At 40.2% G+C, this 18087-nt stretch overlaps 1 protein-coding gene across 2 annotated transcripts in view; it reads left to right on the top strand.

Annotated features, from left to right (window-relative positions):
• Positions 1–6258: 6258 nt before the first annotated feature.
• The window catches only part of LOC111662162 (FERM and PDZ domain-containing protein 4-like), a 31255-nt gene continuing 19426 nt past the window's right edge, over positions 6259–18087 (top strand). For both annotated transcript variants that reach the window (XM_023415937.2, XM_023415935.2), the window contains exon 1: positions 6259–6433. In XM_023415937.2, the coding sequence (XP_023271705.1) occupies positions 6378–6433 (56 nt within the window). In that variant the 5' untranslated portion in view covers positions 6259–6377. The remainder of the gene's footprint in view (positions 6434–18087) is intronic.

Below are 18087 nucleotides of genomic sequence, written 5' to 3'. Positions count from 1 at the left end.
TTTTCATTTCTAAGCTGTGTTCAAAAATGATGTTAAAGTTTAAGTGGAATAAATGTAGGTAGTTTATGACAATTGGCACTTTTTTTTTTTAAAACTGGGATAAATTGAACAAACTTTCAACCAAAAATGTTAAAATGACCCTGAGTGGAGAACTATGAGACCCTCATAATGATAGAAACACTGGACAGACCATGCCCATGTTCACAGTCCTCTCTTGACCACAATGCATTTTTTCCTCACCATAAGGCAGTTGAGATACTTCGAATGTAGTGCCCTGGGAACAGTCTTCCTGTGGGAAGCCTGGGGAAGGGACCTGTGTGATAACATGACATGTGAACCAGCACTGTATGGCCACGATAAGGATTCATCAGATACCAGAGTCCACCAAACAGACAGGGGAAGTGGTGATAAGAGGGCGGCCTTGCGTTTGATTCACTTATTTGGTGGTGCCGAGATTTGGAGTAAGAGTCCAAGCAGATTCCCATCAGACTTCCCGTTCTGTCATTTCTCGGTGGTATGAGCGCAGCCTTGGGAGCTTACATCCACCAACCTTGTAAAGGCTGTCAGTATAAATGTTTGGTCCACACAGGTCCAACGTATAAGTGGGCTTTTGGAATACCTCACAAAATAGTTTGGTTTGGTTTCAGATATTTACATTAAGACTTCTAGCCGAAGGTGCCGCCTTGACAAGCTTTCCACAATAATAAATGTAATTCATATTTCTAAATGATGATTGGTCCCTTGATCAGCTAAACAGCTTTCCAAGTTGCACTTTACTGAACAGTACACTGCAGAAATATAATGAGCACTACAATGAGCAGCCTGCTGGCAGGAATGCTCTTTAAGACTGTTGTCTCACTGGAGCAACACAGGTTTCTGAGGATGATGTACAGGGGGGTTGATTTTAGTGATTTATTAGGTCAGTTCTCTAGTGCTGTGAGTCTCAGACCTGAGAATATGATGGTCACAATGTTCATCTACAATACTACGTTTGGCTGAAAATACAAGACTGTAGTTAATTTTGTATGTACATGTATCTACTTGAGCGCTTCTACTCAAGAACATGGTCATTTTTGAAGGACACTGAATGGGAATCTCTCTCTCTCTGATTGTCTGTGTAGCTGTGGATGAGTCAGCATGGCATGAGCTCGGCGACTGACTCCTCCTTTTGGGAAAAAATCGACTAGTAGACTGATGGCCACGAGATGGCAGTAATACGCCCACATTGTTTCCTAAAAACTGAGTGAAGGCATGAAGTGTAGAGCTAGTGATTAATTTGGAGATACTTGCGTTGACCACATTACTCTGCTTGGGGGCACCAGAGAAAAACCGAGCAGCTCCTAGTCCCCCCCCCCCACCCCCCCACCCCATTCCACCGCTTTTTTCATTGTTCCAGGCTTGCTGTGGTAATTTCACACAAATTAAATTATGCGCCATACATGTTCCAAAAAATGTGAAACCAGATTTTGACACAGATCTCCTTTTCAAGACAGGGCCTCAAAATCAGGTAATATAGCAAAGGTGGTGTGGTTTAGTAATGCATTTTTCCCATATTCCAGTCAAAATTACAGTCACTCATATTTCCACAAACCGATTGCCACACAATGAACCTTTTGGGCCCATCAGGTCTTGGGGGCAAGTTGCTCTTGCTCACAGATACAGGATTTGAAAACAATACCTGTGTAATTCATGTTAATTTGTCTTCAATCTTCTTACTGTGAAAGATATATTAATTCAACACATTTGGGGCCATGGTTTGCAGTGTAGTTTGTTTGCATTTTGTGGACTAAACAAAGTAATTTAATACAACAAATGCAAATTTGCTGCCCAAAATAAGAGTTGAATCTAACAAAAAGAAAATATGAAATATGCTGAAATGTCATTAAAACAATGATATTTAAGTAAGACTGCAACCATTTTAAATTTAAATACACTAGACTCTTGAAGTCAAACTCATGTGTAGCCACTATGCAACTTGGCATAACCAAGTTCTTTTGAAATACATACTATCCTGTCACTATTATATGGAAAAATTGTAAAATGTAAATGAAGGAGAATTCTATTATTAGCATAATTTAGCTTAGCCCTGATCTTATGCAGTGCCTCCTTTCTGTCACTTGTCTGTGCTGGTGCGCTGTTAAGGACACATTTAGTGCATGGTATTATAGTGTTATGGACCTTTAGTAATAAAGATTAAAGATAGAATCTGTCCTAGTTGGGCATCAAAACTAATGGGGCACCATATTTATTTGCCATTAGAGTGCAGATATTAAGACATAATTCTTATGAGCTGTCTAAAACTGTGGCTGTAAAGGAATTTTGCAGCTAAAGGCCTGTTATGTAGGCAGGGGGAACAATGTGATTGGATCATTGTGCTGTCTCCTTTTCTTTGGTTAACATCTCAACAAAATGGTAGGGTTCACTTTAACACAGCAAAGATGCAAAATTTTTAACTCACTGAGTCATCACAGAACCACCCCCCCTCCCAACCCCACCCCCACCCCCAAATCATTTCGTGGAGATGTGCAGTCTGAGAATCAAACACGTCTATGGCTCATGTGTATGCCACCCGAGTGTAGATGCATTTGGTGCAGAAGTGAAACAGAATGCATTTGTGAAAATTGAGAACCTTAAGACAAAAGACAATCTTCAATCCCTTAAACAGAGTGCAGCTATATCAGATTGGTGACTGCTAATAATACTCTGATTACAATCTCTTACATTTGATAGCACATATTCTCTACAGTGAAGGAGAAAAATGGGAGGAACGGTGAGAGGAAAATGCAATCTAGATGTCAGACAAGCACTTGATTAACCACTTACAGAAGCAAGTCTCTGCGTCAGGGCAAGGCCATGCCATCTCACATTTCCACTCAGCCTGATCCTTCAAACATTACTGGCCACAAGGTATTGATTTTTCATTCTTCTCAATATCCCCTTGCCGTTAATAGAATTTACACCAGACTATCAATGTTTCAAGGAGGCCTCCCCCTCCCCTTACAGTACTGCCGGGATATTCTCACCCTCAGAGAAGGCACACTTGAAGTTAGCCCTCCATTAGCGTCAGTTGTGAATATCTACCTGAGACAGAAGACATGGAAAGTGACATTACAGGCAAGATTGAAATTTTTCTTAGCACTAATTTGGACAAAAACCACGAGCAGCAGAGGTGAGTCTGAGGCACTTTCAGTTCTTTTTATCCCTACAAATTTCAAAATGATTGACAACAGAGATAAACTATTTATGATATTTAGGGTGGGAACACGTCCCCGACCCATCCTTATTATACATTTAAACAATTCAAGATATTTAATCTATTAGTGCAATATATTGTGTGACAGTGAATTCTGTCTTTTAAGTTCAAGTTCAAGTTTTATTAGTCACTCCAACTATAAAAAAACACAATTGACATTTTTTTTTTAGTACTGACGTATAAAACCTAAACTAAAACTAAACTATGACTATAAAAAATAACACAGTTAAAAAGAAACATTGTTTCTTCAGGACTGAGGTATAAAAAGTAACAAAATCAACTAAGTCGTGTGAAATGATTTGAATTTATAATGATGTTTTCATCTGACTGAATTCAGTGATAATTTTCCATTCTACCATGATGCACATACTAAAACCAATTATCTTCCATATCGTCAGGCTAATAGTTATCGTAATCCACGGCATTACAAATGATGCGTGTTCTCACAGATGCTGACTGATGGGCTTGGAGCCCAGCCTGCAGCAACGCAGCGCTTCTGATTCAAGTGACAACATCGGCTTGGTGACCTTAGCAGCTTTCCATGGGCACATTGATTTTTCTCCCACATTACAGATAATTGCTGGATGCTGTGAATCCTATCCTCCCAGGGCAGCAGGGAGGAGCTTCTGTAGTGTGTTGACACGAGAGTGGCTATCTGATTTGAGGAATGTGATATCCTGGGATCTCATTGACTGTGATTGACTTCTGTGTACTTCCTGTCTATGGTACGAAGATATTTAACAGCTTACTGAGACTTGTTTTTATGCTTGTTGGGTTTGTTAGTGTTCTATTTTACTGACCCAAGAACATATAATGATGAATGATGATGAATACAGTCTCATTAAATAGTTTACTTTAATGTTAATGTTTGATTTAAACAGAAAGAACGCTTTTCAGACTTTAATGAGAGCAAGGGCTTTGTCCAACTCTGTTAATACGTTTCCAACTTGTTTAATTAATTAAGATTAATGACCTATTTGGCATTCTTTTGTGATGGCAAAAAAGATAATGATTCTTATTCAGATTTGTGGCCAAATAGTGTAAATCACATTATTGGAATGAATGCATTCGATGGCTCTTACAAATACATCTGTAACCTTTAGCGAGGGCCAAGCAGTAGCTCTTATTATATTATTATGAGTATTCCTGTTCTGCATGGAGCGACTCTCATCATTTTATGCAAATGACTGCATCTACTGTTTGTTCTGCTCCATAAAGTAATGGAAAAGTCACTTTCACTGTTATTATGTGAGGCACAAATCTGCTTTGATGGACTGAAAATCAACTTGTATCTTCTTGCTCTGCATTTTCATTTCTTTTTATTGCAGACTTTTTCTTTTGGTTATTTGTATGAGCTACCATTTATTACTTATTTTAGCGCATTGGGATGCGATAGTTTCCCGTACCCTTAAGTGTATTTTACTAATTAATCAGAAATTCATAACTGTGTATTGCAGTCATGTAAGCTGTCAGAGCAATTTGCAAGGAAGCATGCATCTTCACATTGTTCTAAGGAAATAAATGAGCCATCCACCCACACACAGTGAACAGCACATTAAATCAGATGAGTCTCAGAACACACACTGCCTATCATCACCATCTTAAATCGTCACTGTTGTGACCCCAAGACAACATGCTAATGTGATTCTTAGTCGTGTACAATGTGCAGGGTGATTGCACTTTGCACATTCACCCTAAGTGCTGTGGCCTGTGTGTCACGGAAAAACAGGCTACTGATGCAGTGCGCTGAGGCCCAGGGGCAGATGTAAGGCCACATGATTGGATGGATTCATGGGCAGTATTTATCTCAAAGGTCTGATTTTGTCTGCTTTAACCTCACACAGCATTCCATTGTGGCCATACGGTCATGCACAGGTACCGTATGAAGAGAAAAAGCGTGTGCACAATTTGCAGTGCACAAATTACTGAGACAATAACACGGTGCTATTTTCATATCACAGGAAGGGCTTTGATGAAAAAACATGTTCAGACGTTTGGTTACATTTTAATGTTGTTATATAGGAAGCTGAACTTTCAGTTGTTATACACTGCTGTGTGTACATGGCATCGGATGTGTTATGCAAGCAGTTCCATTTGCTTGCAGAGGCAAAGACACGTGCCTCAGTTCATAACTAATGGAAGACTGTGTATGCCATTCATGCATGAAAGCGTCTGCATGGCATAATCCAGCGTGAACTATCATGATGTTAAAATGCCATGGCTTTATGGGAGAATGCACTAAAAGGCCTAAAATGTGGATCTAAAATATACTTTATTTATTAGATTAAAAATATAGTATGACAAGCTGCATTATTTGACAATAAATGTGTGTAAAAACACATGAAAATATCTATAATAAAGTAATACCTGATACTGAATAACATTTAGGTTAAGATCTAATTCCATGGTTTGTATAGGACTAAGGTTTGGCTCTGTTAAGGGTGACAGTTGGCAGGCATATAGTGATAGAGGTTGGATTACGTTTGAAGCTTAATTTTTAAGCTCTCATGGATGATAAAACACATGCCATTTCCAAATGCCTCATACAGGAATCAGATTAATATTTGAGATAGTGCAATTTGGTTATGTGCTGAAAATGTTGTAAATAATACCATCATGATAAAACACTGATGTCTGTGACTGACTGCCCGAACTGGAAACACTCAAATGTGCTGTAACTCTCCTGCTATGACCAGTGGACTTGATTTGAAATATGAAAACACCACAGGTGAATTTCATCCAAACAGAACACATTTTTCATGAGAGCCTTGTTCATTGAGGCAGCCTTAACGTGCACAGCAACCCATTGGAGTCCAGCTGTTCAGCATTGATCCCTCTGTGTTTTCTGATGCACTGGCCCGGAATGTGATGTTATTTCATTACTGAGGCAGAAGCGACAAGCTCAGTCTCCTCCCCCAGGGCACTGGACACTCACTTGGACAGGGGCACTGTATGTAATCATAACTGAATGCCTTAGTCAGACAAGCTCAGTTGCCTATGGAAAGTCCAAATCAAGCAGGGAGAAACTTTGGAGTCAGGAGAAAGGACGGGAGCACACATCAGTGAAAGAGGCTTGAAAGGCCTGGACAAGAAAAACTGAAACTGAAAGTACTGCATTAAAGACATGTCATCAGCAATGGACCCAGACGACAATGAACTCGGCATCTTCACTGTCATTCAGTGAGTAGTGTGCTGTGGATTGGTACTGTGCTAACTTTATAATTCAGTCAGGGCTGATTACTAATCACACAACTGTCATATCTCTGCGCTGACGGTAGTTATTGTAAGACTTTTGATTGCTAACACCATATATGTATAAGTGGGTAACAGAGACAGTTTAGCTTTTCACTTCAGCATCACACCAGTCATTCTGATGAAGATTAATGACTGACTCAATTAATGCTTTTGGAAAACAGAGGAATAGATTTTGTTTGTATTGTGTTAGTTGTTGTGGTGGTTCGGGTAGCTGAAGGTTGCCCAGCTTATTCTTTATTGCTTCCTCACAGTAATGATGTATTGTATGTTCTTGTGGGATCGGTGAAGTTTTCCTTTTGAGATTCACATCTCTCTTCAAAATAATTGGTGTTTGTAACTTTCACAAGAACTCCTCCTTTTGTGCCGTTGCACCTGAGTGACAGTAGCATGCTGAAAGCACTATATGGTTATATAGAGTTTTACACTAAAACATCGATTGCAAGGCTATAGATTATACTGTGGAGGCTCGATGTAATCAAACATCTATAGCATTGCAATTTGCAGACATAGTTTGACGTGTGATAGTAGAAAGGCACAGCTGTAGTTAAGAACTGCAATGGCTGCATTCCATTTAGATGTGTCAGTTCAAGGGTCCAGTTAGTGTGCATGCTCACTCACTTGCTCGGTTTGCTGAGATACTTAAATCTACAATGACTGATTCCTTTGGTCTCGCGGGGGCAGCGGAAACAGGTTGCAAACACAACACTGACATATGATTACCTTTTAAGTTGATATGGTGAACTTGTTTGCAAACATTTGCAAAATTGTACACTTCCAGAAGTTACAGCAGAACATTATCATACATTTGGAAGTGTGTCACTGGCTACCTGATGAATGTAAGTCCAGTAGTCACTCTCTTTTATCTCTGTTTTGGGTCTCTGCCAACCCCTGATGGAAATATCAGGCTCTTCAGTTGATAAATGCTCAACTATGTTCGCCAGATAGTTGCTAACTGTTTGGAGCTGAGCAGGAAGCGTACAGTGAGTTTAAAAAACGGCTGCCTGCTCTGACTGAAAACGATGCTATGAGAGCAGTGAGAGGGAACCGAAACAGTAAATGAGTTGAAACTCATTATTAAGTTCTGCAAAGCCGCACATTCAAGTGATAATTCTCTGATAATTTTTTGAAAACTACGCACAACCCCTTTCACAATGTTTTCATATGGTTAATTGATACTTTGTTATTATAAAAATATCCATTATAGGTGCTTCAAGTGGAACAGAGACACCATTGAATAATAGTGTCTTTACTTTTCCTGTCATCACAAGTCATAGTGTCTGCTGTGAAAAAAGGCCTATGTGGGTGTATTCTGTTAAAGCAACAAATTTTGTATTAAGTTAGATATAGATTAGTCAGACTTAGTACTAAGAGGAATAATGTTCATAAGATTTATAACAAAATGAGAACAGTTTGAAGAGCTGTGATAGACTGGCAAATGTCCATACCCGGCTAATTGCCCACTGCATGCTGGGAAAGGCCTCAGTCCGCAGTGACCCTGGACAGGATCAGCAGATGTAGAATAGGAATGGATGGACCAAACATGACCTGCCAATGACCCACAGGAGTTCATTTATTAACCTGTGCATTAACCAGGCACACTGGTTTCCAGCAACTTGGCAGTATCCTCATTATTTCGTGTTATTCACTCCACACAGAATAGGCTCCAGCGTCCCAGTATTACTTTGAACTTTATCAGCAGGTGTAGTGAAACTGGAAAACCAAATCCATAATCTTTTCAAAGCGTAACAGGACTCAGCCAGGGAACACTTCACTTCTTATCCCAATTATTCACACCACTGAATATTCATGGCAAAACACTGTTCAGATCTTTAAACTTCCTCCTAAAAGCTGTTTAATTTACGGAATAAATCAGCTGTGGCACAGGCGTAATTAGTGTCGCACTAAGAGACTGGGAAAGTTGAGGGTCTGAGGTGGTTCATAGGCAGATACATGTTGACAAACACACACAAACAAACAAAATGCAGCAGATGAGACAGTTAAGTGTGGTTTCTGAGGGCAGTTCGCTGTAGGGACCACTGACACACATGTGGATGAGGTCCAGGGGCCACTAATGCTAAGTTGGGATCAGAGGGCAGTAAAAGCTACAGAGTCACATCACTGTACTGCGCGGTTTTGTTTATAATGCTGTACAATCTGCAGTTCATATGAAACCAGTCCCATTCTGTGGCCATTTCCTGATTATGATGTTCTTTAGTACTGAATATGCATTTATGTCCTCGCTATCTAGCATGGTTAGCAATTTATGCTCTCCTTATTTTAGCTTTCAAAGTCAAACGGCGTGATCCAAAGGCAGGACTTTAAGCACTGCTGGGGTTTAAGTGGCCAAGTGTGCCAGAATGACTGAAATCAGCTGTTTTAAAAAGGGACTCAGAGAGAGGAGAGTTAGGGATCAGCAGGGCAGCAGGGTTTTATCAGTCAAAGGTTCAGCCATAGTCTCCTTAGATCACGCTTCTGTCTGACCCTAATATCCTCTGCCCCTCATGTTGGCCTCTGGGCCACAAGCCCAAATGGACAAACATAACTGTCCAGAATACGCTGAGTCTCTCAATCCTCCCGCCACAGGACACTGTGGTTGCATTTGAAGCAAATTGTCAGACATGTTCTTCTCGCTCATCAGTGCTTCCTCGCATGTCTAACCTGTACCACTCTAACCTGTTGTGTTTCCGAATCTGAATCTGTAACATAATGATTTACTGTACATTGGATCAGCTGACTTCACAGATGCAGAGATTTTATGTAAAAAACAAAAAAACAAAACAATCAAATCTGTCAAGAACAATCAGGAGGTTTACCTTTTTCCCCATCTACTGCCATCTTTTCTGTGGCAGCAAACAAATCTGAGTCTGACCCTGAGTGGAAGTGACAACATTCTTTACTGCGTGTATCACTCTCAGCAAAGGCACACTGAATCACCCCGCAGAGCCTTACAAGTTGTGGCATTTAAATATAGGATGGTTGCTACTTGACTGTGGAAGCAGTTACAAATCGTAGCTTGACATTCCTTAACTAGTATTTGTATTCAGTGTATTTGTATTTATTTATTCATTACTCCCTGACATTTTTATTGATTGGACTGTTTGTTATTCTGTCAAGCTCCCAGCAGAGATTCAAACTGAATGTAACTAGATAGGGGATTATCTCCTTTTAACCCTTTACTATAGTATAAATGAACAAGTAGAGAATCATGTTTGTACAACCTACACTGTTTAAGACTGTTTGAGCTATATCTATATATTACAGTAAATAAAAGTATTCACACACACAGTTTAACAAGTGAACCAGATGCCCTTTATAGAATCTATTTGATGTTACCCTCGCGTAGTTGTGTGCAGGCACATCACAGATCAGGACTACAGAGTAAATTGTCTGTCTTACTGTGAGAAATTCCTTTTATTAAAACTGTCTGAGCCACATGAGGAAGTATCAAACCTCCTTGGATCAGAGACAAGGCTAATTGTCACTTGGCGGTTTTCGACAGAGGTGACTCATCTGTGGTGTTTGATTTATGGAGGGTGGTCCTTCCTCTTTGGGATAATAGACACGTGATGATTATTCATCTGGATATGGGGCTAAGATGTGATGTTGCTGGACTTATCTTTTGCCAAATTATTTCTGGTTTAAATGTTTTAAAACTCGCCTGCTCATTTATCAACCCTGATGTGAAACGGAGACTCCCGGATATACTGAAATGGCCCTACTTCTTGAATTAGATGGAGTAAAATATGAAAACTTATGGAGATTTATTTCCATCTAAAGAAATATCACAGAGGAAATGAGATGCTTGAAGCATCTGTTCATATGCAACTGACTACTTGAAGCACCATGAATCACAACAGCCCTCATCTTCTCCCCTCTGGACATCGATTAATCACAAAAAACAATTTCCCATTCTGTATATTCTGATCTGCGTTTGAAACCACCGCATCAGCTTTGCGTTTGTTTGTGTTGGATGGATTGCTAAAATGTTTGGAGGCCTCTCATGAATGGTCCCATTGAGAGAGAGCATTTAGCAGCTGAACTGTTTTGAAAGGTCAAAACAAATGCAGTGTACAGTATGGGCATCCTAATGTGCAGCTGTGAGGCAGAGACCTCAGCTGGGGAGGGGACACATTAGGTCCTCCTGTCTCTCCAGGTGCTCTCATTGCTCCTCTGTTGCTTTTGTATGCAGTGTGCCTCTGTCATTTCATCTATTTCATGCTTTCTGGAAACAAACCACATGGCTGAGGATTGATGAGACTAGCCTTTGGGGAATTCTTGGAAATTGGCTGCATCCTTTAGTAGCAATTCTTGTGGCCCTTGCTACTATACCCACACACACACACGCACGCACACACACACACACACACACACACACTCTCCATCCTTGCACATTCCTCTTTCCTCTCTCCTCCACTCTCATCTCCCACCACCATCACCACCCCTGTCTCTCCCTCCCTCCCTGCCTCTGCCCCTCGCTCTGGCTCTCTCTCTCTGCCTCTCTCCAAAGCTGTTGTTACTGTGTGGCTCCCGCACATCATTCCACCGCGATGGAAATTAAATGAAGGTGGCTTAACACAGCTAACAGAGGCATGCTTTGAAGGATGTAACCGGGGGAAGCTGCGCTGCCAGATCCTTTTCCATGGGCTGTGGATTTGCGCTGCTGAGGCGAGGACAAGCAATCACTCAGCCATGCAGAAGCCCAGACAACAGGACTAATCTCTCCACCTGACTTGTGGAAGCTCCACTTTTTTTTCTGAATTATTTATTCCCCGCTGCGAAAGACAGTGTGGGACAATGGGGCCGGAGTAAAAGTAGATGGTGAATTTGTAGCCTTGACTGCAGTCTGCAGCACACATGGATGTGTTCAGCTTTGTGAAGATGCCAAAGCTGTCAGGGTGAGTCCGATGGTTGCTGCTGTGTATTTGCCTGTCCGTGGATGTGCCTGCTTATTCTTTAGAAGGGGTGTTTGCCTATGCCTATGTTGAAAGGCAATGATTGAGAGAGTGACACGGGAGTAACGTGGAGCAGTGTGATTAAAAATGCTGAGTTATTGATTGCTCAAGAGAGCAAGTTGTGCAGTCATGTATGATGTGAAATGAATGAGCAAGTGGGGTAGATAGAGGAGGGGGCGGATGCAGAAGCTGATGCGGTTCATGTATCTAAACTGTCTGTATCTACAGTAAGTTCATAAATTTATCATACTGCAGACAGTGCTTATCGTTTGTTGGTTTAAGTGTTTTGTAATGTCATGAAACCTCCATATACTGAAACACTATGAACCCCCACCCACCCCCTCGAGTTGTCTCAGATTTTAAATCATATCAGTCAAAGGACTGTGGGTTGTAAATCATTTTCAAACAACATATTTTGGTGAGAGATATAAAGATATTCTCTTTACATAAATAACAGAGTGTGATCTGTCATTGGCCATTACATTAAATATAAGTGGACATTTAATATGAGTGGTCAGGTTCACATACCTATGGCCAAAACGGGAGGATGAACATTTACAGCTGATGTAGAGAAAAGCTGAAACCTTGCTGTTAAAAACTAGAAATTGGGAGAAAAACCCACCACGTTGCAGTTTTCATGTTTATTTGTATGTTCTTCACTTTGTAAAATGTTGTGTTTGAGAGAATTGAAAATACAGTTTGTTTATTTATTTATTTTTTTTACAAGAGGTGATGGGGACTTCATGATTTGTAAACTAACAGTCCCGAGGAATTCATTCATTGCCAGGGCAGGCACCTTACCTTATGCACCCTTGGGTCTGCTAGATTGAGTTGATCTGCCCCAGTGGACAGTAATCCTCCTAGGGGATTTGGCTCCACCGTGAACACTACAGACCACTGGTGTTGGGAACACATGATCATAAAGGGGAAATATTAAATCAGATACTGGATATGTCACAAGAATGCCCATTCAGTGCATTTCATTTCATTTATGAGTCATCAACAAGACTGCATTAGCATTTTTTTTTTTTGTAGTTTTCTTTTCATTCAGGACCAAAAGATTGTGTGGATTGTGTCATTCACTGTAGCTTGTGTAGCCTTCGAACATAATATCGTAGTCAGTATTCAGTTCTTTTCTGTCGTATGCAAATCACAGCTCCTTTTGATAACATTCCTGTGGGAAAGCCGGCAGGTAGCAGGGATTCCATCAGATGATAGGGCCGTTGTTTTCCAGTTAGTATCCCTCCATGGCAGCATTTATGATGCAGCTCCCAGTGGACCACCAACGTCATTGCATCCTGTCACTGTTAATAACGCCACACAATGCTATCCCTGATTATGAGTTACCACTGCTACAGTGGCGTTTTTTTTTGTTTTCTCCCTCTCAGCTGCCAGCAAGAATTAAAGTCAGCAGGATGCTCTTCTGCTAAGGTTGATAGAACATTTTACAGAGAACCCCACTGTATATATTTAGAGCTCTACAAGAAAGAGAACATTTCCCCTCTTTGTCTCTTCCTCCTGCCTCACAACGCCCCCAGATGTGACTGCTGTCAGAAACAAAAGCAGCCTCTTTCTCTCATTTTCTGCACTCTTTGATTCTAGCAAAGATTTTCACATTTGATGTTATTGAAAGATCACTAACTCACATCTTCTTGTGTTTAAAAAAGCAAGTTTGAGTCATTTGACCAAAGTTGTTTTAGCTGCTCTGTTTTGATCTTTGTATGTAGATCTTTGCTGGAAGTGCTGTTACACTTTTCCATACATCCTGTACAGGTTGTATATGGTTTGTTGGCTACGGCAGTGTGGCGATAATGAACATGAACATAATGTATTTATGTAGAAAGTGCCAATTATCACTCAATCACCACAATTCTCTGACTCAGTACGGTTGCTGAAATGTGTGTATGTGTAGGTGATTGCTAAACATGCTTGTGTTGCATGTATTAAAGAAAATGTGTTATTGTATGATAATGTAACTGTTTTGTTTTTTTAATCTCCCTTATGTAGAAGATTGACATAGACCATTAAATGTATGAGTGGAAATGTGTTTCTAGAAGGTGTTGGCAAGATTTTTCCTCTGCATAAATAATATGAAAGATCAATTGAATGAAATTACATTGGTCTGCTGCTTGTCGGCTTCGTTCATTCCTATCTGTATGATTTTTGTTTTATTGTTTGTTTTTCTTGTTTGTTTTTTTTAATCCATGATGCGATCCATTGTTCGGCATGTTTTAACTGCAAACTTTTTGCACAGGAAATCACTGGTCTGGACACAAATTGATTAGCCTAAATGTTCATCAGAGTACACAAACACCAAAAGATCTGTCATACTTACCCGTTCAAATCAGCAGCTCCCAGGGAAGAGTGGATCAGAAATGGCTCAGGGTCAGAAATGGGAGCCAGCTGGATGGCGGATGAGGTCTCAGGCAACCATTTATTTTGCTCTGTCCTTTAGAGCTTTTAGCATAAAAGCCGTGAGTAGTACAATGAGGTGCGAGAGAATCCAAGTCTAGTTCAGTGCCCACAGGGTAAGTCCATGACTATATTTGGTTAATGTTTTACACAGAGTTCTGTGGAGCAAAGGAGGCCTGGGGACAATGCAGTGTAAAAATGAAATAATAATGAAGACACAAACGTCTTTCATTAGTTTTGTGTCTCTTTTTTTTTTTTTTTTTTACAGCTAGATATAAAATTATAAATAAAATGAATGACGTTATACACAAGGTTAAATGACAAGTTTAATGTGTATGCAGCCATGCACTTTAAGTTTTGAAATTTGTTATTTACTATATGTCCTATGTTGTAAGTGTTGTATCCAGCATTTGAATAGTAGCTCTTGTGTGAGTTAGTGGTGTTTAGTTGTTTAACAGGTAAATTAGACAGCGGGACTCTGAGGCTCACTCACACACTGTAAAATAGCAAGAGGATCATAGTGGGTGGGCAGTTTCCCAGATGCTGTTTTATTCCCACCCAGAGGAGATTAACTAACCAAAAACCTTTCTATATAGAGGCACCATAGAGCTGCTCAGGATTGTGCGGTTGCCCATGGCAACAATATCAGTACTTCCAAAGACAAACAGAAATACAGTATTCAGTTAGAATAATGGGGGAAATAGACACTCCCATTCTGAAGCAAGTGTCATTGTGTAGAAAATTTCAACATTACTGCATACTGCCACTATATAGGGCAAAGTACAAATTCTAGCCACCTAGGCTGTCTGATTTGGTTATGTTGCTATGTTACATCATCACTGTTTGCTTCATATGAAAGTAGGTTCTTGCATGCAAAGAAAACACAGTGTTTTCTTTTCTGATGTCAAATAAACAGAATGTAAAGTGGACAAAAAAACTGTGAAGTCTAAGTCACAAAATGGACGAGAACAGCAGAATGACTGAGCAATTATGTGTAACTGCATGGTCAGCTTCACTTTCACAGTGACATAAAAATAGCAGACACAATATAAATAGCAGATTGGGCTAGATTTGAGTATACTTTCCGCTGCGCTACCATACTGGTCACAGGATTAGAACCAAGGTGGTGGTTAACGAAGTCAAGCAGAGGGCAGATGTTTTCTTAAACAAAAGGCAGCGCGTTTGTGTCTTCCACAGGACGGAGGCAGTCTAAAAGAGGCGCAGAAATATGAGGCCTTTAATCAGTGAGGTTCCTCTCTGTCTGTGCCACTTCTCTGCTCCACTACCGGGCCTCCTCCCAGGAGATGGTCATCTCATCTGCTGTCTCTCCACGGATTTCATATCCAAACAGAATCACATTAGTGGTCTATCTCTGCATGAATGTCTCTGTTTAACTCAAGAGCTCCTAGAAAGTAGCGTCAAGGCCTCTTCACCATGTGCCTCAAGTCATGCTTGAAGCATTTCGCTCCCTGTCACACAAGGAAAGTGAACAAGTGCCTTTTTATTTTTAACTTTTTGCAGAGTTGAGTACGTGTTCAGTGATCGGTAATGATGTAGATAGTGGACAGGCTCAGAGATCATCACCGATTTCAGACCCACAGCATGCAGTGGATTGAAGAAATCCATGAAGATTTAAGTTATTCTGTCTTTGAATTTCTTTAAAACTCCCAGTAATGTAATCGTGACAGTGTGATTGTATGAAGTGTGTGTTTGAGTATGTATTTATGCAGCAGAATCTGTGTTGAGTGTTGCTCAAACATAAGAGAATAGCTTGTTAAGATCCTATGAGACTATTCAACCAGACACACCAAGCGGGCTGAGTAATGAGTAATGTGATGTTTCATTCACGATGGCATATACAAAGAAAAAATTGGAGTAATATTGCTCTCTGGACATGGAGATACCCCCCTCTTCCTCAGCCAGTGTATGATGGGAAAGCCGTAAGAACAAGAAGAAAATGCAGCGTCCTCTTGCAATCAGCACATAAATGTTGGTTTAATTTTTCTACCAAGTGCAAATGGGAATTGTTGACGCAAACATTTCTCAGAGGCAAAAAACAAAACAAAAAAAACATCTTTCATTCTCAATATGCGTAATGGCAGGCATGTGGCACCAGAGCATGGTTTCATATAGCCCACCCTCATAGAGATTGTCGCTGTTAATTATTCAAACTAACTTGAGTGTCTATGTTGTAATGTGCTCTTCTTAGCTGTGGCTTGTCTATAATGCATAGGTCCTCCCTAAATTAACAGGATTTCAGCCTTCGTGAGACACCAAGATGCTTCTTCGCATCTTGCTTGTATTCAGTGAGATGAAAGCGAAAGTGAACTACTGTGATAAAGCAAGGATCACGTTGTTCATGCAATTTTTATGAAGGACTGAAAAGTGATCTTTTCCCCATGTCTCAGACAGTACAATTAAAGTAATATCTTCCAAATTATAGTTGCTGATAAATTTGGATGACAGACCATTGCCACTGTTCATCCTAATAAAGATATCAAGATAGATGCACAAAATGAAGAAATATGTGTTTTAATCTTCAAATTTAGATTAAAAAACCCTGTTGTTAGTTACTGTGGAAGCAAAGGCTTAGTGCTATGGCATTATATTGATTATATTATTACTTTTATGAGCTATAAATCCTTTTTATTTTTCATTTTGTTGTTAATTCCTTTTAAAGATTACTTTTTGGATGCTACTAAATAGTAAAGTAAGCACAGTCTAAACAGATGTGCAAAATACAAAAAAGTCATCGTGCATTTTGTAATTTTAATGCAATTTTTCCTGCGATAAAATTTCCTTTGGGAACCTGCTTTTGCTTCCAGCTTCTTGTTTTAATTGTCCTCACTCTGACTCTTGGGTAACCTGTTCATGAATTGTGCAGCATGGCTTGCCCACTTGGCGCTCGATTACTTAGTCCGATGTGACTGTGCAGGCATCATTTATTAATGCTAGGTGGGGAAGATCAGTTTCACTGTCCACCAGTGGGTGAACCTTTTCAGTCTCTCTGTTAAGCTGTGAGTGCTGCGACTCAATGGCATAATGCACCTCCCGCCTGCAGACAAAAGAAATCAAAGATCACAGCATCTGTGACTGTGTGGTTAATACAGAAACATTGCGGCTGAGAGACAGAAAATGGATTTTGTGGAACAATTTGTCAGTTCAGAAACATATTTTGAAGGCACAGCATCCGAAACTGTAAGTACAAAATGCTTTATGATGTTGTGGACCTTTGGAGAAATGTAAGAAAATATCAGTGCTAAAGGTGTAATCCTGGGAAAATATAAAATATTATTCATGTGCTACAGTTCTTTGACCTTCTTTTACTATCGACTAAAAATCTGCGACATCGCACACTGCAGGCGTTAACATGGCTGTTAGCTTAATCCCAGGGGCTGAAATGGAGGGTACAAGTAGGAGTCATCAATGAGGTGAATATGGCTCCCAAAGTGTCAGACAGTATCCAGTTGTGTCCACACACACCATTTTAGCTGCAGGGAACGTGTTCTAAATATACACCATCGAGGCCTGCCCCCAGCTAATGTACTGTAGGTCAGATAAATCCATATCCATGTGGAAACACTAATATCCCCCAAACACACCACTGTATTGGGAAAGAAATCAGGTTGCTTCCTGTGCTTAGAGACCAATTTAAAATGTAGTGCATAAAAAAAAAAACCACCATTTTCAGCTACGCTAGTTATTCTTCTATGAATTAATTATGATTTAATGCATCCAGTAGCACTTAGGTGTGTTTTGTTTATTAGTTTAGGGTGACGTCAGAACTGTACTTTGGTTTAGGTTGCATTATTTTGTTGCTAACTGCCCAACTGTTTGCATTAAATAGTTTTATGGTATTTTGTAACCCTTCTCTCTGCTTCCATATTTTGTTGATGAGCTGGCAATATTTTATTCATATCTCATGAAATGGGCACTTGTGTTCATACAGACGGACATGCTCATGGGCACACCCACACAAACACACACTCTCATACAGATACGAGCACGCTGCACACAATTTATTATCAGCAGTACAGTAACTGGGGAAACATTTAGAGGCAAGGAAAGAGGGGCTTTGAATAATGAATGCGAAGAGCCCTGTTACACGGCAGACAAGCCTTTGAAGTGACATAACTTACTGCCACTGCTTTCATAGCATCACCAGTGTTCAGACACAAAGACAGAGATAAAGGGAAGACAAGAAGGGGGGTGGGG

The sequence above is a fragment of the Seriola lalandi genome, unplaced genomic scaffold (genome assembly GCF_002814215.2).
Source record: "Seriola lalandi dorsalis isolate HSWRI2012SDOR001 ecotype SW California unplaced genomic scaffold, Sedor1 jcf7180002054559, whole genome shotgun sequence".
NCBI classification, from domain to species: Eukaryota; Metazoa; Chordata; class Actinopteri; order Carangiformes; family Carangidae; genus Seriola; species Seriola lalandi.
Note: the sequence above shows the minus strand (reverse complement) of the source record. Positions and strands in the feature narration are given on the sequence as shown.